Source organism: Neospora caninum, chromosome IX, assembly GCF_000208865.1.
Source record: "Neospora caninum Liverpool complete genome, chromosome IX".
NCBI classification, from domain to species: Eukaryota; Apicomplexa; class Conoidasida; order Eucoccidiorida; family Sarcocystidae; genus Neospora; species Neospora caninum.
The window spans coordinates 2,650,974-2,664,987 of record NC_018390.1 but is presented as its reverse complement, the minus strand read 5'-3'; the positions used below and the strand labels follow the sequence as shown (position 1 = coordinate 2,664,987).

At 51.8% G+C, this 14,014-nt stretch overlaps 1 protein-coding gene across 1 annotated transcript; it reads left to right on the top strand.

Moving 5' to 3' along the window:
- Window positions 1-3,447: 3,447 nt before the first annotated feature.
- Window positions 3,448-12,491, top strand: NCLIV_041660 (hypothetical protein; the record flags this gene model as incomplete). Its single annotated transcript, XM_003881075.1, has 15 exons — window positions 3,448-3,752; window positions 4,463-4,562; window positions 4,942-5,127; window positions 5,436-5,502; window positions 6,289-6,479; window positions 6,954-7,217; window positions 7,659-8,013; window positions 8,364-8,453; window positions 8,869-8,968; window positions 9,510-9,925; window positions 10,157-10,264; window positions 10,666-10,919; window positions 11,498-11,594; window positions 12,064-12,131; window positions 12,333-12,491. The coding sequence occupies 15 exons, from the start codon at window positions 3,448-3,450 to the stop codon at window positions 12,489-12,491; spliced, it is 2,760 nt and encodes a 919-aa protein (XP_003881124.1).
- Between the last annotated feature and the right edge of the window lie 1,523 nt (window positions 12,492-14,014).

The window sequence follows — 14,014 nt, the reverse complement described above, 5'->3', positions numbered from 1 at the left end:
ACCAAACGAAGATGGGCGAATGACATCCACAATCCAAAGATCAGACGTGAATGAAGGGTTTAGAACACAGGTCATGCCGCAGTACCACTCTCTCCGAAAATAGATACCCATCTTCCACAGGTTTACCAGCAAATTTAAAACTGCGAGGGGCGAAGCAAGAAAGCACAAAGCCTGCCTACGGCTACTTACTGAGATCTCTGTCCGCATGGAGCGGACTCGAGACAATTTGAGGCCATACAACACATTCATATACTATCCGGGCGTCATGTTTAAAAGAAAGCCGACGCCGCTCCCTCCAAAAGCGTGGAGTATACGCGACCAAGAAGAGCGCTCGTCCAACTTGGTGGATCCCACAGAAACAGAAAACAGACTTAGCTCCTGATTTGTGCTGAAGGACGACAAACAAGCAACCAGGCTAAGTCTTTGCAGATGATCGGCACGATAAGCACTGCGTACCAAGACCAGAGGAAACCTAGCTATCGGCGACAAGATTCCTTCACTGCTTCTCGCACTGTGTGGGCGCTAGAATGGCGCACACTAGGCGTAATATATGGATAACGATTATCATTGGTATTAAGAGAGAAAACGACCCAGAACGCGAGCATCCGAATTCGCTTCGCATCGTTTGCCCACGCTGCCTCTAGACACAAAAGCGTCAACACAGCGGCAACATACGAGTGAGAACTGGTTGCTCTGGTTCGTTTTCTCCAGAGGGGAAAAGCACAAAACGCAGTCATCCAGCAGCAAAACCAGGCCTTCTGGAGCTGGGTGATGCTGCCGTGCGGGTGGAAAAAGTTGTAAGCGCGAGAACAGAACAACTGACATCGAAACCATTCGTATGTCCGAAGTGAAACTACGTGACACAGACAGGCCTGGTCCTTCCATAGTTGATAAGAAGCAATCCTCATGCATCTCACGCCATTTTCGCCTTCTGCGTTCTTCGTCGCGAAAGTCGTGGACAGACTCCGATAAAACCGGGCCTCCTCTCTGCATACGGCCTTCCGACACATTCACTGGAGGCAATAAATGACTTCGCCGACTGGTTCACACAGAACCATTCCCTCAATATACATACCTATTTTCCAATCTTTACATATATATATACGAGGGTGCCTCAGACGGCATTCTCTGTGTGCGTGCGCCACCGTAGAGACTCTACTCGTATGAGGATGGCATCCGGGCATTATGGTACCTTCACCGCGTGCTGGTTTATGAAGTCGCTTTCCACTTGTGTTTTTCTAGATGCTGAAAGAGAAACTTCTGAGTATATATTTCCTCCTCAAACAGTCATGATACACACATATCCTATACACGACGGCCTAGACACCGGTCCACGCACATCATATATACAACTGTGTACGCATTTATGCCGACATATACATACATATATCTTTACATTTTTGCATCTGTCTGAGTATAGATTTGAGTACAGACAAAGACCTACATGCATATTTGCTGTCAATTGCTTTTGGGAAGAAACCTCTTCCTTTACGTTTCTCACAGCAGCATCTTTCGCTTCTTTTCGACACTCATTCGAGGCGAAACACCCTTTCGACGGCGATGGAGAGCTGGCCGGTTTTCTCGCTTCCAGCTGTTGCGTGTTCCCCCAAAGTGTGTCTCGGGAAACGCGAGAAAAATTTATTTTACCGGAAGCCAGGAAGACTCTTTCCATTCTGTGCGAGCTCGTGTCTTCCCTACTCCACCGCTTAACCTGCGAAAACTCTTGTCGCTTTTTGAAAGTTACGCAGGCGCACGCATGCATGCTCGAGAAGACCTCCGCGGTGAAGACTTTCCTCTCCTCCGCGTTTACGCTCGCTTTCCGTCTCCTTTCTTTCCCTGCCGTAACCGTCCTTTTCTTCTCACCAGTCTTGCGCAAGAGTTACTTTTCCATATCCTCGTTTCTGCCGCAGTGCCGCACCCTCGGCTTCGCCACGCCTCGTGCGCACGCTGGAGTGTGTCTTGCTCGTCCAGTTTCACTCTTCCCTTCCCCCTCGTTGGAAAAGGCGGCGGCTCTCTTCAAAACGCGAAAAACGCTCTTTCAAGCCCACTGGGCGTCGGCACCCTTCTTCTCTCTCTTCTCTCTTCTTTTTTTGCCTCGCTTCTTCAGGTAACGGCACATATTCTGGTGGCCCTTCGTAGCCGTGGAGGGGCCGTCAAGTCCCAGGAGTCGCAACGTGCCGGGCATTTCTCCTCTGCTTCGTTTTTCCCTTGCTTCAACGCCGAACTTCACTCTTCCCTCCTACTAGGACACATCTCTGGATTTCTTCCGGTGCCTTTTCTTCCCGCGTCTCCTGGCGCTTGTCGACCTCTCCTTCCTTCTCTCCCTCCTCTTTGATGTCTCGCTTATTTCGTTCCTCCTCTCTACTTTCTTGGTTCGCCTTTCCTTGAAAAACAACGCCGACTACAGTGAGAACTCTCTCTAGCTTCTCTCCTCCGTCCTCCATTCCCTTGTCTTGTTGCCTCTGCCTGCTCGCTCACGGTGGCGACTCCAAGGTCCACACTTTCTCGAACTTCTTCGATGCCGTTTCCCGTCTTTCTCGTTCTCTCTTTGGGCCCGTAGGAAACCCATTTCCCCAGTCTTCGTCTTCTTCTCTCGCTTTTGTCGTTTCTGATGCTTAAACCAAAAAGGTCGTTCTGAAGTCTAGCGTGGCAACTCCCCCAGGCGTTTCTCCGCCTCCACAGTATCCACACTACTCTTCTTCATCTCTTCCTCTGCTTCTGTTCTGAGCTGTCCCAGTCTTTCGACTTGTGCACCATTCAGCCTTTTGTCGCATTCTCTCTCGTTCTTCTGCCGCACCTAGTCCCTCTTCTTTGCGAGGTTTCTGTCTTATAATCACGGATAGATGCTTTCATAGTCGTACTTGGTGACCACTCACGCTTTGGGGATGTACCGAGCGAACTGAGCATTTCCCCCGTTGTCCTTCGTTTCAAACTGCTCGTCGTTTTCTCTCTCGTACCTGAGGTGATCTGGTACGCGCCTCAACCGGAAACCGGGCGCGCATGTCGCCATGCTGTGAAGACGCACCTCTCTGGCCTCGAGCTCGACCCTCGCGTTCGTCCTCTCCAAAGAAGTCAACGCGCCGGAAGGAAACGCCTTTCGTTCGTACGTCTCAAGTATCACAGACGAAAGGTCCTTTTCTCTCGTATTCTCTCTCCGTCCTTCTCTCGTCTCTCTGTCTCTATCTTTCTCTCTATCCTTCTCTCTGTCTCTCTGTCTTTCTCTTTTTTATTTTCGCCTCTGTCTTTTGTCAGCGAACGCCCTTTTCTCTGCCTGTCTGTTTTCCGGCAGAGCAGGAACCCAGGATGCTTGTCAAGACGCCTGTAGGCGCTCGTTGTTTCCTTCTCACTTGCGTCCTTTGCGCTCCTCACGCTTCCGCCTCACCCGTCTCTGAGTCTGCAGTGTCTCTTCTCCTGTTTCTTCTCGCAGCTCACAACCCACCCGACAGCATGGCAACCACACGCGCGTATTTCTCTTCTTCTTCTTCTTCTTCCTCTTCTTCTTCCTCTTCTTCTTCCTCTTCTTCTTCTTCTTCTTCCTCTGCATCGGAGGAGAGCCTACCGCCCTCGATGGGGGTTCCGCGAGCAATGGGAGGCCCGCACGGCGTCGTCGAACTCGAGGCAGGCTGGGCGATGCTGCGAGACTGCGCCATTCGGCGCCTCGAGCACTTTTTGCGAACTGGAGAGGCTCTCGGCAGACGCAAAGACGGGAAACTGTGCATCTTCACCAGGAAAGAATACTCCGACATGTACACGTAAGGCCAGGACTGTCGCGGCAAACAGAAAAAAAGAGCTTTTTAAACGGAAAACCAGCGTCTTACGCGCGGCTGCGATTTAGAGCCGCAGAGACGGGAGGCTGTGGCACAAGGGTCAGGAAAGGATGGCGTGCAACTCGTGAATCGTGAACTGCACGTGAAGGAGACGTGTGCAACGAAGAGGTTGGTCCAGTTTGTACAGATACCCCCCTGGCGCTCTTTGCCAGTTTTATCCATCTGTGCTGATCCTGCAATCCTATTTTTAATGTAATCAGCATGACCAGGACGATCGATATGAACATCATGTCTTATCGCAGTCCGCTGCTTCCAGCGCCGCTGCAGTCAAGACGCTGTGGCCACCCCCCCCCGCAATGTACATACACATCAACGTGTAGATGGATACAGAGAGATGTGGAGCGACGGGGAGAGGGCGAAAAAGGTAGAACGCGGGCATCTGTGCTGATATGGACGCAGACAAAGAGATTATTTGCAGGGAGGTAGAAATGGAGAGGGGCATTGCAGATTTACATACGAAGAGTATACACAAATGCCTATTGGATATAGGCACACGTGTCGGAAGAGAGATTCCGATTTGGAGGGAGAGGGCCGCACACAGAAGTGGCTGAAGTGCTTCCTGTTTTCCTGTCTGTACACCTCGGTGTCTCGCGCAAAGGAGACGTTGCCTCTGATGAGATGTTTTTCTTTTGCAGAACGGTGTACAACATGTGCACGCAGCGCTATCCTAACAATTGGTCTGCCCAGTTGTATCAGCGCTACGGCGAAGCATTAGCCTCTTACGTTAATCGTGAGGTGAGAAAACCTGCCTTCAGTGTGATGACGCGCTACCTCGCGCCGGATCAATCTCTCCTCTTGGTCTTCTTTCTGCGTCCATCATTGGATTCGCTGTCCTTTTTCCCGGCCAGGGTGCTCCTCTATCTATCTATCTATCTATCTATCTATCTATCTATCTATCTTCGGTGGCCTTCGTTCACCTGATTTTCTCGCTGTGTCCTTTCTCTCTCTTTTGCCGCGTTTGTGCGTTCAGTTGTTTCTCTCGCGTCTTTGGGAGGCTGCGTAGGCTTGTGCCACGTGTATGCGCTACTGACAATCCAATTCGTTTTGAATGCTGCTTACCCTCCCCCTGGGGTTTTGTTCTCTCCATTGTTTTCGTTGGCTTGACTGCCCGCAGGTGGTCCCCCGACTCGAGGGTTTGGCCGAGGAAGAGCTTCTTCGTGAACTGCTTCTTCGCTGGAAAAATCACAAAATCTACGTCACCTGGTTGGAGCGCTTCTTCGTCTACCTTGATCGCTACTACGTCAAACTCCAATCTGAGGAACCTCTTCACCACAAGGGTATCCTCATCTTCAAAGAGCTGGTGAGACGCATCAAACGAAAATACACGTATCTCTATGAGTGTACCTGTCAGGCAGCATATGTGTACATATATATGTATCTCTGTCTATATGCCGATCTGTGTACTTCTGTATATGTTTATGTAAATAAGTTGTATATGCATACCTGCGTGGGCACCAGTGCCTGCGAGCGTTCTTTGCAGCTACCTCCACACACGTGCAAACACATTCGTATAAATCCTATTTGACGGGGTAGTCCTGAGCCGAGTCGTTTTGTTTCTTTCTAGACTCAGCACTTTTCTTCAGCTGTGGGGGTTCCGGTGCGTCTCAGGTTTTCAATCGCGTTCGCGTCCCGCTACGAGAGGCCATTCTGAGCGCCATTCAGAGACAGAGAGAAGGTGGGCTTTGCGGCGAATTCAGAGTGGACGAATGTAAAACTCCCGGTGGGAATCACTCCACCAAATTTCAACAAAAATACTGCTGAAAAAGACGTACCAGAACGATGCTTTCGCTGTCGAGCCTGCTTGTCTCCATTTCAATCTGGACCGCCCGAGTCCCGGAGGCGCCGTCCCCTCCTTGTTTCTCTGCACTTTTACTCTTCCTCGTTTCTGTCTGTCGGTATCCTCTTTCTCTCCAGCTGTCTTCTCTCTTTCTCTTGTTTTCTCTCCCTTTCCCTCTTTCCCTTTTTCCCGTTTCGTAGTCGCTAATTCCTTCACCAGTTCCTTTCTCTCTCTCCCTTTTTGTCTGCCTCGAAATCTGTGTTTCTTCCGTGGCCTCTCTCTCGTTCTTCTCTCTCCCGTTCTCGCTCTCTTTCTCGCAATCTCCATTTCTCTGGCTAGCGCCTTCCATCCCTGGCAGCCTCGGCTCCGCTGTCGAAAGTTTTTCTCCTCGCTCGTCTCTCTCCTTCTGCTGTGCGTTTTCACCCTCTAAGGGACACACGTGTGCCTTGATTTTAGCATCTTAGAGATATGTATACTCACAAAGATGCACAAGCACCTATATATATACATGGATGTAAACACCCATATAATTGTATGCATGGATATCCATGGTCCAGCCTGCGCGACGGAAGCGAGTAATGAACCCTGGGGGGGGGGGGGGGAGGACTGCGTGCGCGTTCTTTCTCGGCCCGGCGCGCAAGCAAAGGCGCTTTTCTCGGCGGCTTTCTGCATGCTCACACGCAGGCGAGGGAGTCGACGAGGAGCTTTTGGGCGACATCGTTTTCATGTACATCGGACTGGAAGCGAACGGCCTGTCTCTTTACCAGAGAGAACTGGAGGATTACTTACTGCCCGAGTCCGGAGACTACTACTCTCGCGTGTCGGCGGCTTGGATTGAGACAATGTCCTTCACAGAGTACATGCATCATGCACAGGTGCGCGCCTGCGCGCTTTCATCTTCAAAGGCGACGCGCTCTCGAAGCGTTTCGGAGATCGCGAACCCGAAACAGAGACTCTCTGCGACCACGTCCCGTACATGCATAGATACCTATATGGCGAAAAGATGTGGCCGTATCTTCTCCCTTCCTTTTCCCTTTCTACATCTCTCTCCATTTACGCCCACCGATCGACCTCTCTAAACCTGTCTCTTCCACATCCTTGTCTCTGTCTCTGTACATCTATGTGTCTCTGTCTCGCTTTTCCGTCACATCTCTGTCTTTTCTGTCCGCATCTCTCTATCTCCATGTGTTTTTTCAGCTTGCGCTGCCGCCTGCGTGTGGCGCTTAGCGGCCGCAAACGGCCAGAGCGGAGGGATGCGTTGTCGCGATTGCTTGCCTCGCGACAGGGGCTCTCCTCTCGGGACGCGAAATATCCGCGCGCTGTTTCTTCCCTTTTCTCTGTGTGCGCAGGACGCGCTGCTGGCCGAGCAGACGAGATGCTCCACGATTCTGCATCGCTCGACAAAGCTGAAGCTGCAGGCAGTTGTTTTCGACGCACTCCTCGCGGCACGGCAAGACCAACTCCTGGAGAAAAACACCGCCATCGAGTTCCTCCTTGCGCGCGACCGGAGACAAGAGCTTCGGCTGGCCCACCGACTCTTCACCTACGTCGAAGGCGGCGTCGAGGCCATCGCCGCCACCTTCAAAAATTTCGTCACTACCCAAGGAAACAAAGTACTTCATCTCACTCAAAACCTACACATACACAATACAGATATACACACAAATATACAGCAGATGTACATGTATGTGCACATGTGTGTAGTTCTAAAACAAGAAACAGTTTCAATCAAAACGCAGAACCGCTGTAATAAACGTAGACCCCTCCGTATACAGTCCAGTGTACAGAGATTGATTCACACGGAGCTCGCTTCTAGTGTACATCGCACTGGCTTTCAAAAAAACCTAAAGCCACCGATGTATAGATATATATATGTATAAATATGTATATATTTGTATATATATATGTATAAATATGTGTATATATATATATATATATATGTATAACTATATATATATATATATATATATGTCTGTGTAAAGATGGGTGGCGAAGGGCGAGACGTCTTGGATTGGTTTGGCCTTCTTATCCCGTCCTGCGTGTTTTCTTCGTAGATCGTAGACCAGCGCCTCGCGCAACTTGAATCAGCATCTTCCTCTTCCTCTTCCTCCTCTTCTACCTCTTCTGTTTCCCGTCCCCCGGGGGCTGCGTCGATTGCCGAGGCTCAGCAAGCAGATGCAGCTTTCGTTCAACAGCTCTTGGATTTGCATGAGAGTTCGAAGAAGATTCTGGAGGAGTGTTTCGTTCTCTCTTCTCCATCGACTTCACGCTCACTGCTGTGCGTCTCGAACCCGCAACAGAAACTTTTCCGCCCCTACGAGGATTCGCCGTGGGAGACAGACCGACCTGACGGCGAAGGGGCCGGCTTGGGGACTCCCGATCCACTCTTTCAAAAATCTCTCAAAGAAGGTTCGAAATGCCCAGAACCCACCAAACACACATGTGCATATCTGTCTTGTAGACCGTCTCCTTCACACCTGCATTTATTCGATATATATATATATATATATATTATAATGCATATATATATATATATATATATATATATAGGTGTATGGATGTGTACAGGTTTGTATCTGTGATTCGATCTGCAGATGCATAGATGCATACACGTGCCTGTGCATTTCGTCCTTCCTCGCTTTCTCTTTCTTTCCATCTCCTTGCGCGTCTCTTTCCCCGTTTCGTTCTCCCGTCGTGACGCGCCCCTTACTCTAAACCTGCTCTGTCTGTCGGTCTCTGCGTGCTGTTCGCTGTCACAGCTTTTGAGCACTTTGTGAATCGCGACATTGGTCGCCAGAGCTTCGCGCATCTCCTCGCCTTCTTCTGCGATCGACTCCTGAAGAAAACAAGTGAGAACCACGACTCTGCGTGATCCTGTTAACGCTCGAGCTCGAGGCGGATCCTAGGTGGTGTCTTCGTGCGTTCCAGTCTACCCGTGCAGTTCTGAGCCGCCGGGATCGTCTTCTCAAGTTTTTTCCCTCGCAGTCTGATTCGTTTCAAACCATCAAGTCTTGCTTTCGTGCGGCTGTTGCCGAGAGCTCGCCGCGCGCGTCCGTGCAGACTCTTGAGTCCCTTTCCATCTCTCTCTCGAAGTCTCGCCTCGCCGCTGCTTTCACAGTCTGCGCGATGGCATCCCGCAGTCTCGGGGATGTGATATATATATATATATATATGTATATAGTGTGTGTGTGAAAGAGGAGAGTTGAATTTTTTGATTTTTGAGTTTTTTTCAATCTCTTTGTGCCCCGGTTCCCTTGCATGCAGGCGAGAAACGGAGCGAGGAGCAGATCGAGAACATGCTCGTGCGCGTGGTGGAAATGTTCAATTACGTCACTGAGAAGGACGTCTTCGCGGAGTGCTACCGGTGAGAGAAAACGGAAAGAAAAACTGCCCTCGTGACGCCCCACCTTCCGTCTCGCCTTCGTTCTCGCCTGGGTGTCGTAGCTCTTCTGTCTTCGTCTTCTGTCTCCTTCCTCTTTGTAATTCTGCCGTCGTCCTTTTTATTTTTCGTCTCTGGTTTTTCTGCGCCTCGTCTCTCTCTTGTTCGCGTGCCGTTCGTGTCCGTCTTCTCTCGCCTTGCCTCTTTTCCTTTCTCGCTGCCCCATGATGCCGCAAGTCCTTCCTGTTTGCTGAGGAAAAGTGAAAACTGCGAGGTGACTGTCGGCCTCCATACGCTCTCCCCGGCTTTTCTTCTGCGCATGCGCGCCGTCTTCTCTCGTCTCTCGGATGTCTCCCTTTCCCCCCCTCTCTTTCTCTCTTTCCTTGCGGATTTCGTTTTCTTTCGCTCTTCCTCTCTCCTCTTTCTCCTTTCTCTTTTTTTCTCAACTTCTTTCGCTCCCTTTCCTTTTCTCTTCTTCGTGTTGTCTCCTGAGGATTTCCTGCCTTGTCCTGGCGCCTGCCTACAGCTCTCAACTCGCCCGGCGGCTGCTGCACGAGACGTCCGCCAGTGAGGATTTGGAGAAGAGTGTGATCAGCAAGCTGAAGTTGAAGTGTGGGGCGCACTTCACGTCGAAACTCGAGGGAATGCTCCACGACTTGAACAGCGCAGCAGACACCTACCGAAAGTTCATTTCCTGGATCGCCGAGAAGAAAAAGCAATCTGCACGCGTCGACGCAGAGGCAATGGACGCAAGCGCCGCATCGGCGGGCGCCCCTGGCGCGGCTGAGGACGCACAGACGGAGAGACTCCTCGAGAAAGTGTCTCTCGCCGGCGCAAGCGGTCGCCTGCAAAGCGGCGCAGGCGGCAACGGCGTCGCGCTGGTGGACGGAATCGAATTCTCCGTCCAAATCCTGACCACCGGCTACTGGCCAACGTATCCAAGTAGGTGGCAGCACGCGACAAAGAAAAGAAGGAGAAAAGAAGTCGGAACAAAACATAAACCAGTATGAAGAAACAGTGTTCGAAGGTCGAAACGCCCGAAGAAGAGAAGAAAACAGTGACCGAAGATCGAAAAGTCGGCAGAACGAGGGACGTAAGAAGTGAGAATGAGGTGTGGAGCGATAGCGAGCATGTGGACGAGTGTCTCTGGCCTGGATTCGTTTTTCTCTGCAGCGGCTCTCGTCAATCTGCCATCCTCCATGCAACTCTGCCAGACTGTTTTTGAGACTTTCTACGCGAGTCAGACTCAGCATCGCCGAGTCACGTGGATCCCCGCTCTCGGTAGGCCTCTTTTCTTTTCTTGCATGCGCCCTCTCTCTCGTTATCGCGTCTCCGTCCCAGTTTCGTTTTTGCCGGGGCTCTTTTTGAACGGTCGAGCGTGTCACGATGGTCTCCATCTTGGCGCCGTTCGTCCTGCCTGCGCAGCGTTCGGCGCAAACGCTGTTGCCGTCGTTTCATCCCCTTCCCTCTGCCTGTTCCCTTTCTTCTTCGCTCTCTCCGCCTTTCTTCGTCTCTCTCCGCTTCACTTTCTTCTCTCTCTTCTTCTGCACGCTCTTCTCCACTTTCTGTTTCTCCTTTGTTTTTGGAAGGGGTGAGAGCTCCGGTATACTGCGACACACAGCACATTCTCGCTTCTGGGTTCCCGTGCGACTGCTGCGTCACTGCCTGTCTCTTTTTTTCAGGGACTGTCTCTGTGAGCGCGACGTTCCAGAAAAGGCATGACTTGATTTGCAACACGTACCAGGCGTGCGTCTTGCTCCTCTTCAACTGGGACTCTCCGTGTCATCGCCATGCAGCGGAGGCCGAGAGCGAAGGCCCGCGCGTTGACCCGCATCTCACTCTCGCGACACTGACAAGCGCCCTCAGCCTCGACGAGGCGACAGTGAAGAAAATGCTCGCGAGCTTCTTCCTGGGCCGCTTCAAAATCATTAAAAAGGTACGTCCAGGACACAAGAGCGGCGGCCATCTATTAAACCCCGTTGGGAGAGACTAGAGAAACACTCCCGGCGCAAGAAGAGGAAGGCACCCTTGGGGTGGAAACGTATGTAGCGCGTTTCGACCTTAAAAACAGAGAAGAAGGAGGAACGAAAAAGAGAAAACGCACGTGTGGGAGCGAGACGTAGCAAGGAGGCGGGCGACTCGGGGGCGCGCGCACACGCTGCGGCGTTGTTTTGCCTTTTTTTGGTCTCTCTTTCGCGACAACGTTTCGGCATGCGCCCTGTGCACCTCTCTCGCTCTCTCGCGTGGCGAAGAGGAAGAAAGAAAGGCAACCCAAAGGGTGTTTTTCGACGGATTCGCATCGGGCGAGGGGCTGCGTGTGGGTGGGGAGGGGATGGCGATCGCGTTGCGTTCTCGCGAGTTTTAGTTCAAAATTCGCACACGTTTGCAGGGGTTACCGCCGCGGCTTGGTTTGTGGTGTGCGAGGCTCTGTTCTTTTCTGGGAAGCGCAAAGGCAAGAAACATCCCGTCTTTGCTTCCTCCTGAACTGCCTTTCCCGGTGTTTCGTTTCTGCAGTTGAACGACGAGTCCTACCAGGTGAATGCGGGGTTCACCTGCCTCAACAGGAAAATCAAAATCCCGACCCCTATTCAAGAGGAAGTTCAGTCGCGAGGTACGATGGCTTCCGCTTGTGTCCGGTGGTTCTTCTCTTCTTTTCTGTTCGTCTCCTTCCTTTCTTTTCTTCTCGTCGGGTTCTTTTGCGTTTTTCTTGATGTTTTCCGTCCTTTTGCTGGTTTTCCGTAGTTTCCAACGTTGTGTCTCTTTCGTGTTGCGCCTCTCTTTCCTTCTTTATGGGGCTGTTTCCCGTCGCGCGCCTCTCTTCTCGCTCATTTCTGTTGTTTCGCGTGAACCCCGGCTTCGATCGTTCGCCGCCGCTCCTCTGAACGCTGCGGTGTACAGCGTTTTGTAACACAGCCTGAGAAGCGCGCGCCGTTCCCTGAGGACGAAGGCCGTTTCGGCGCGGGGCGAATCCCCACAGAAAGAGCGTTGTTGACTGTGACTGGTTTCTCCTGTCCGTCCGGGAACTGCGCGTCTCTTTCGCCATCTGCTTGCTGGTGTATTCCGGCCTTTCGTCTTCTCAGAGCGCGTCGAAGAGGATCGCTCCGTCGCTATTGAGGCTGCCATCGTGCGCATTATGAAGGCGCGGAAGGTGGGCATTGAATCCGCGAGAGAGCGACGGCCGCAGCGGAGAGACAGGCGAGGGATCGTGGGGCGAGTGGTGCACAGAGACTAACCCGACTTGGAGAGGCGAGTGACGCAGACTAGCCGCCTTCTCGCTGAGCGCAGACCTTGCAGAAGAGAGAGCGAGGTGTTTCGCTTTGTTCGCCCCGCGTGTTTTCTGTGTTGTCAGGTCATGCAACACCAGCAGTTACTTGCAGAGGTCCTCAGCCAGCTGAGCTTCTTCAAACCGAATCCGAAGTTGATAAAGAAGCGCCTGGAGCACTTAATCGAGCGCGAGTTCCTCGAACGCGACGCAGAGAACTCGAACCTGTATCGATACGTGGCCTAGTCGCGGACCGCGTGAAACTGATCTAGAGAACGGGAAAGTGTGCGGCGCCGTTCGGGCCACAGGTTTCCGTCTTCTCACACATGCGCTGCTAGACAGCGAGACGCCACCTGCACGCCGCAGGATGCAGGAACGGAAGGAGCGTTTCGGAGAGATAGCGACCGCCGTCGCCGAGTGCTAAGTGAGGCAGCAAAGACTCGTTGAGAGACTGCACGCATCTCGAGACAGCGCGAAGCTGAGACTCTCAGGGCCGCGGTGCCAAGCCGCTGCCTGAGAAGAAACGGCGGAAAACGATGCAAAAAATAAAGACAAGATTTTGCGGGGCGACGAGGCCGCGGACCAAGAGCGAGGCAAAATCGGCGGGTGCACGAGCGAAAGGAAGGCCGATGCCTACCTACCTGTCGTGACAGGGAGAGAACAGAACAGGCAGCTTGTGCCGACCAGCTTACATATCTATATATATATATATATATATATGATATGTAGATCGTGAGATGCATCGATATATGAAGAGACATTTGGAGGCTCTAAGTGCGTGTAGATCCATCTCGTGAGGTGTATCTGCATGTGCGTCTGGAGAGCGCGGGGAGTTTCCCTTTTGATCAGAGCCAGGAGGCTGATGCAGCTTTCGCTGAGGAAGGCGAGCGCACCGGACGTTTAGTCATCGCCTTCGTGTGAGAAAAGAAACTGTTACTTTACATGCAGCTTCATCTAGCTACATCGGTACATACATACACATGCATACATATTTGTATTTACATATGTATGTTCTGGATGTATACATATATATATGTAGCATATGTATAATTAAACATGCAATTCATCTATTGCGAAGCACAGCCCGACTGTACACGCGTATATGCGTGCACACGTCTGCCGGATAGGGCGAAGCCGCCAGACAACATATCTCTGTGCAAGGAAGGGTAGGAATGCTTTCGCGACTTCTACATTCCTCAGACGTACCTCCGAAATGCCACTTGACTTGCAACAGGCATATTCTCTTCTAGGCGGCTACCTCTCTCTCTCTCTCTCTCTCTATATATATATATATATATATATTAATGTGAGGTACGCAGACAGATAGGCCTCTAGCAGTGAACGAGGTGGAAGCACGTTTCGTGACTCGAAATCATTTTTCGACGATTCACTTTATCGAAAGCTACCCCTGGCAAAGGACTGGAATCACACCAGACTCCCGATCCACTTAAATTTGTTCTCGTGCGCCCCGGTGCCGGCTGGTAGCCCAAGGGGGGGGGGGGGGGTAATCGGCCTCGCCCTCAGTGAATGGCGAAGAGGCGCGGAAGGCGGCGAGACAAAATCGGAGCAGAGAGGCGACTGAGGAGAAGCGAGAGGCCGCAGATTGCATGCAACTGAAGCCGCAACGCGTTAACAGCTTTTTCCCATGTGCACGACACACTGAGACACGAGCTCTAAGGTAGCAAGTGAGAGGCGTAAACCGTTCATCCAGTTAGAGAAGTGCCAGGCGACACACGCCTCCAACCACTTTGAAAGCGAGGAGAGGGCGG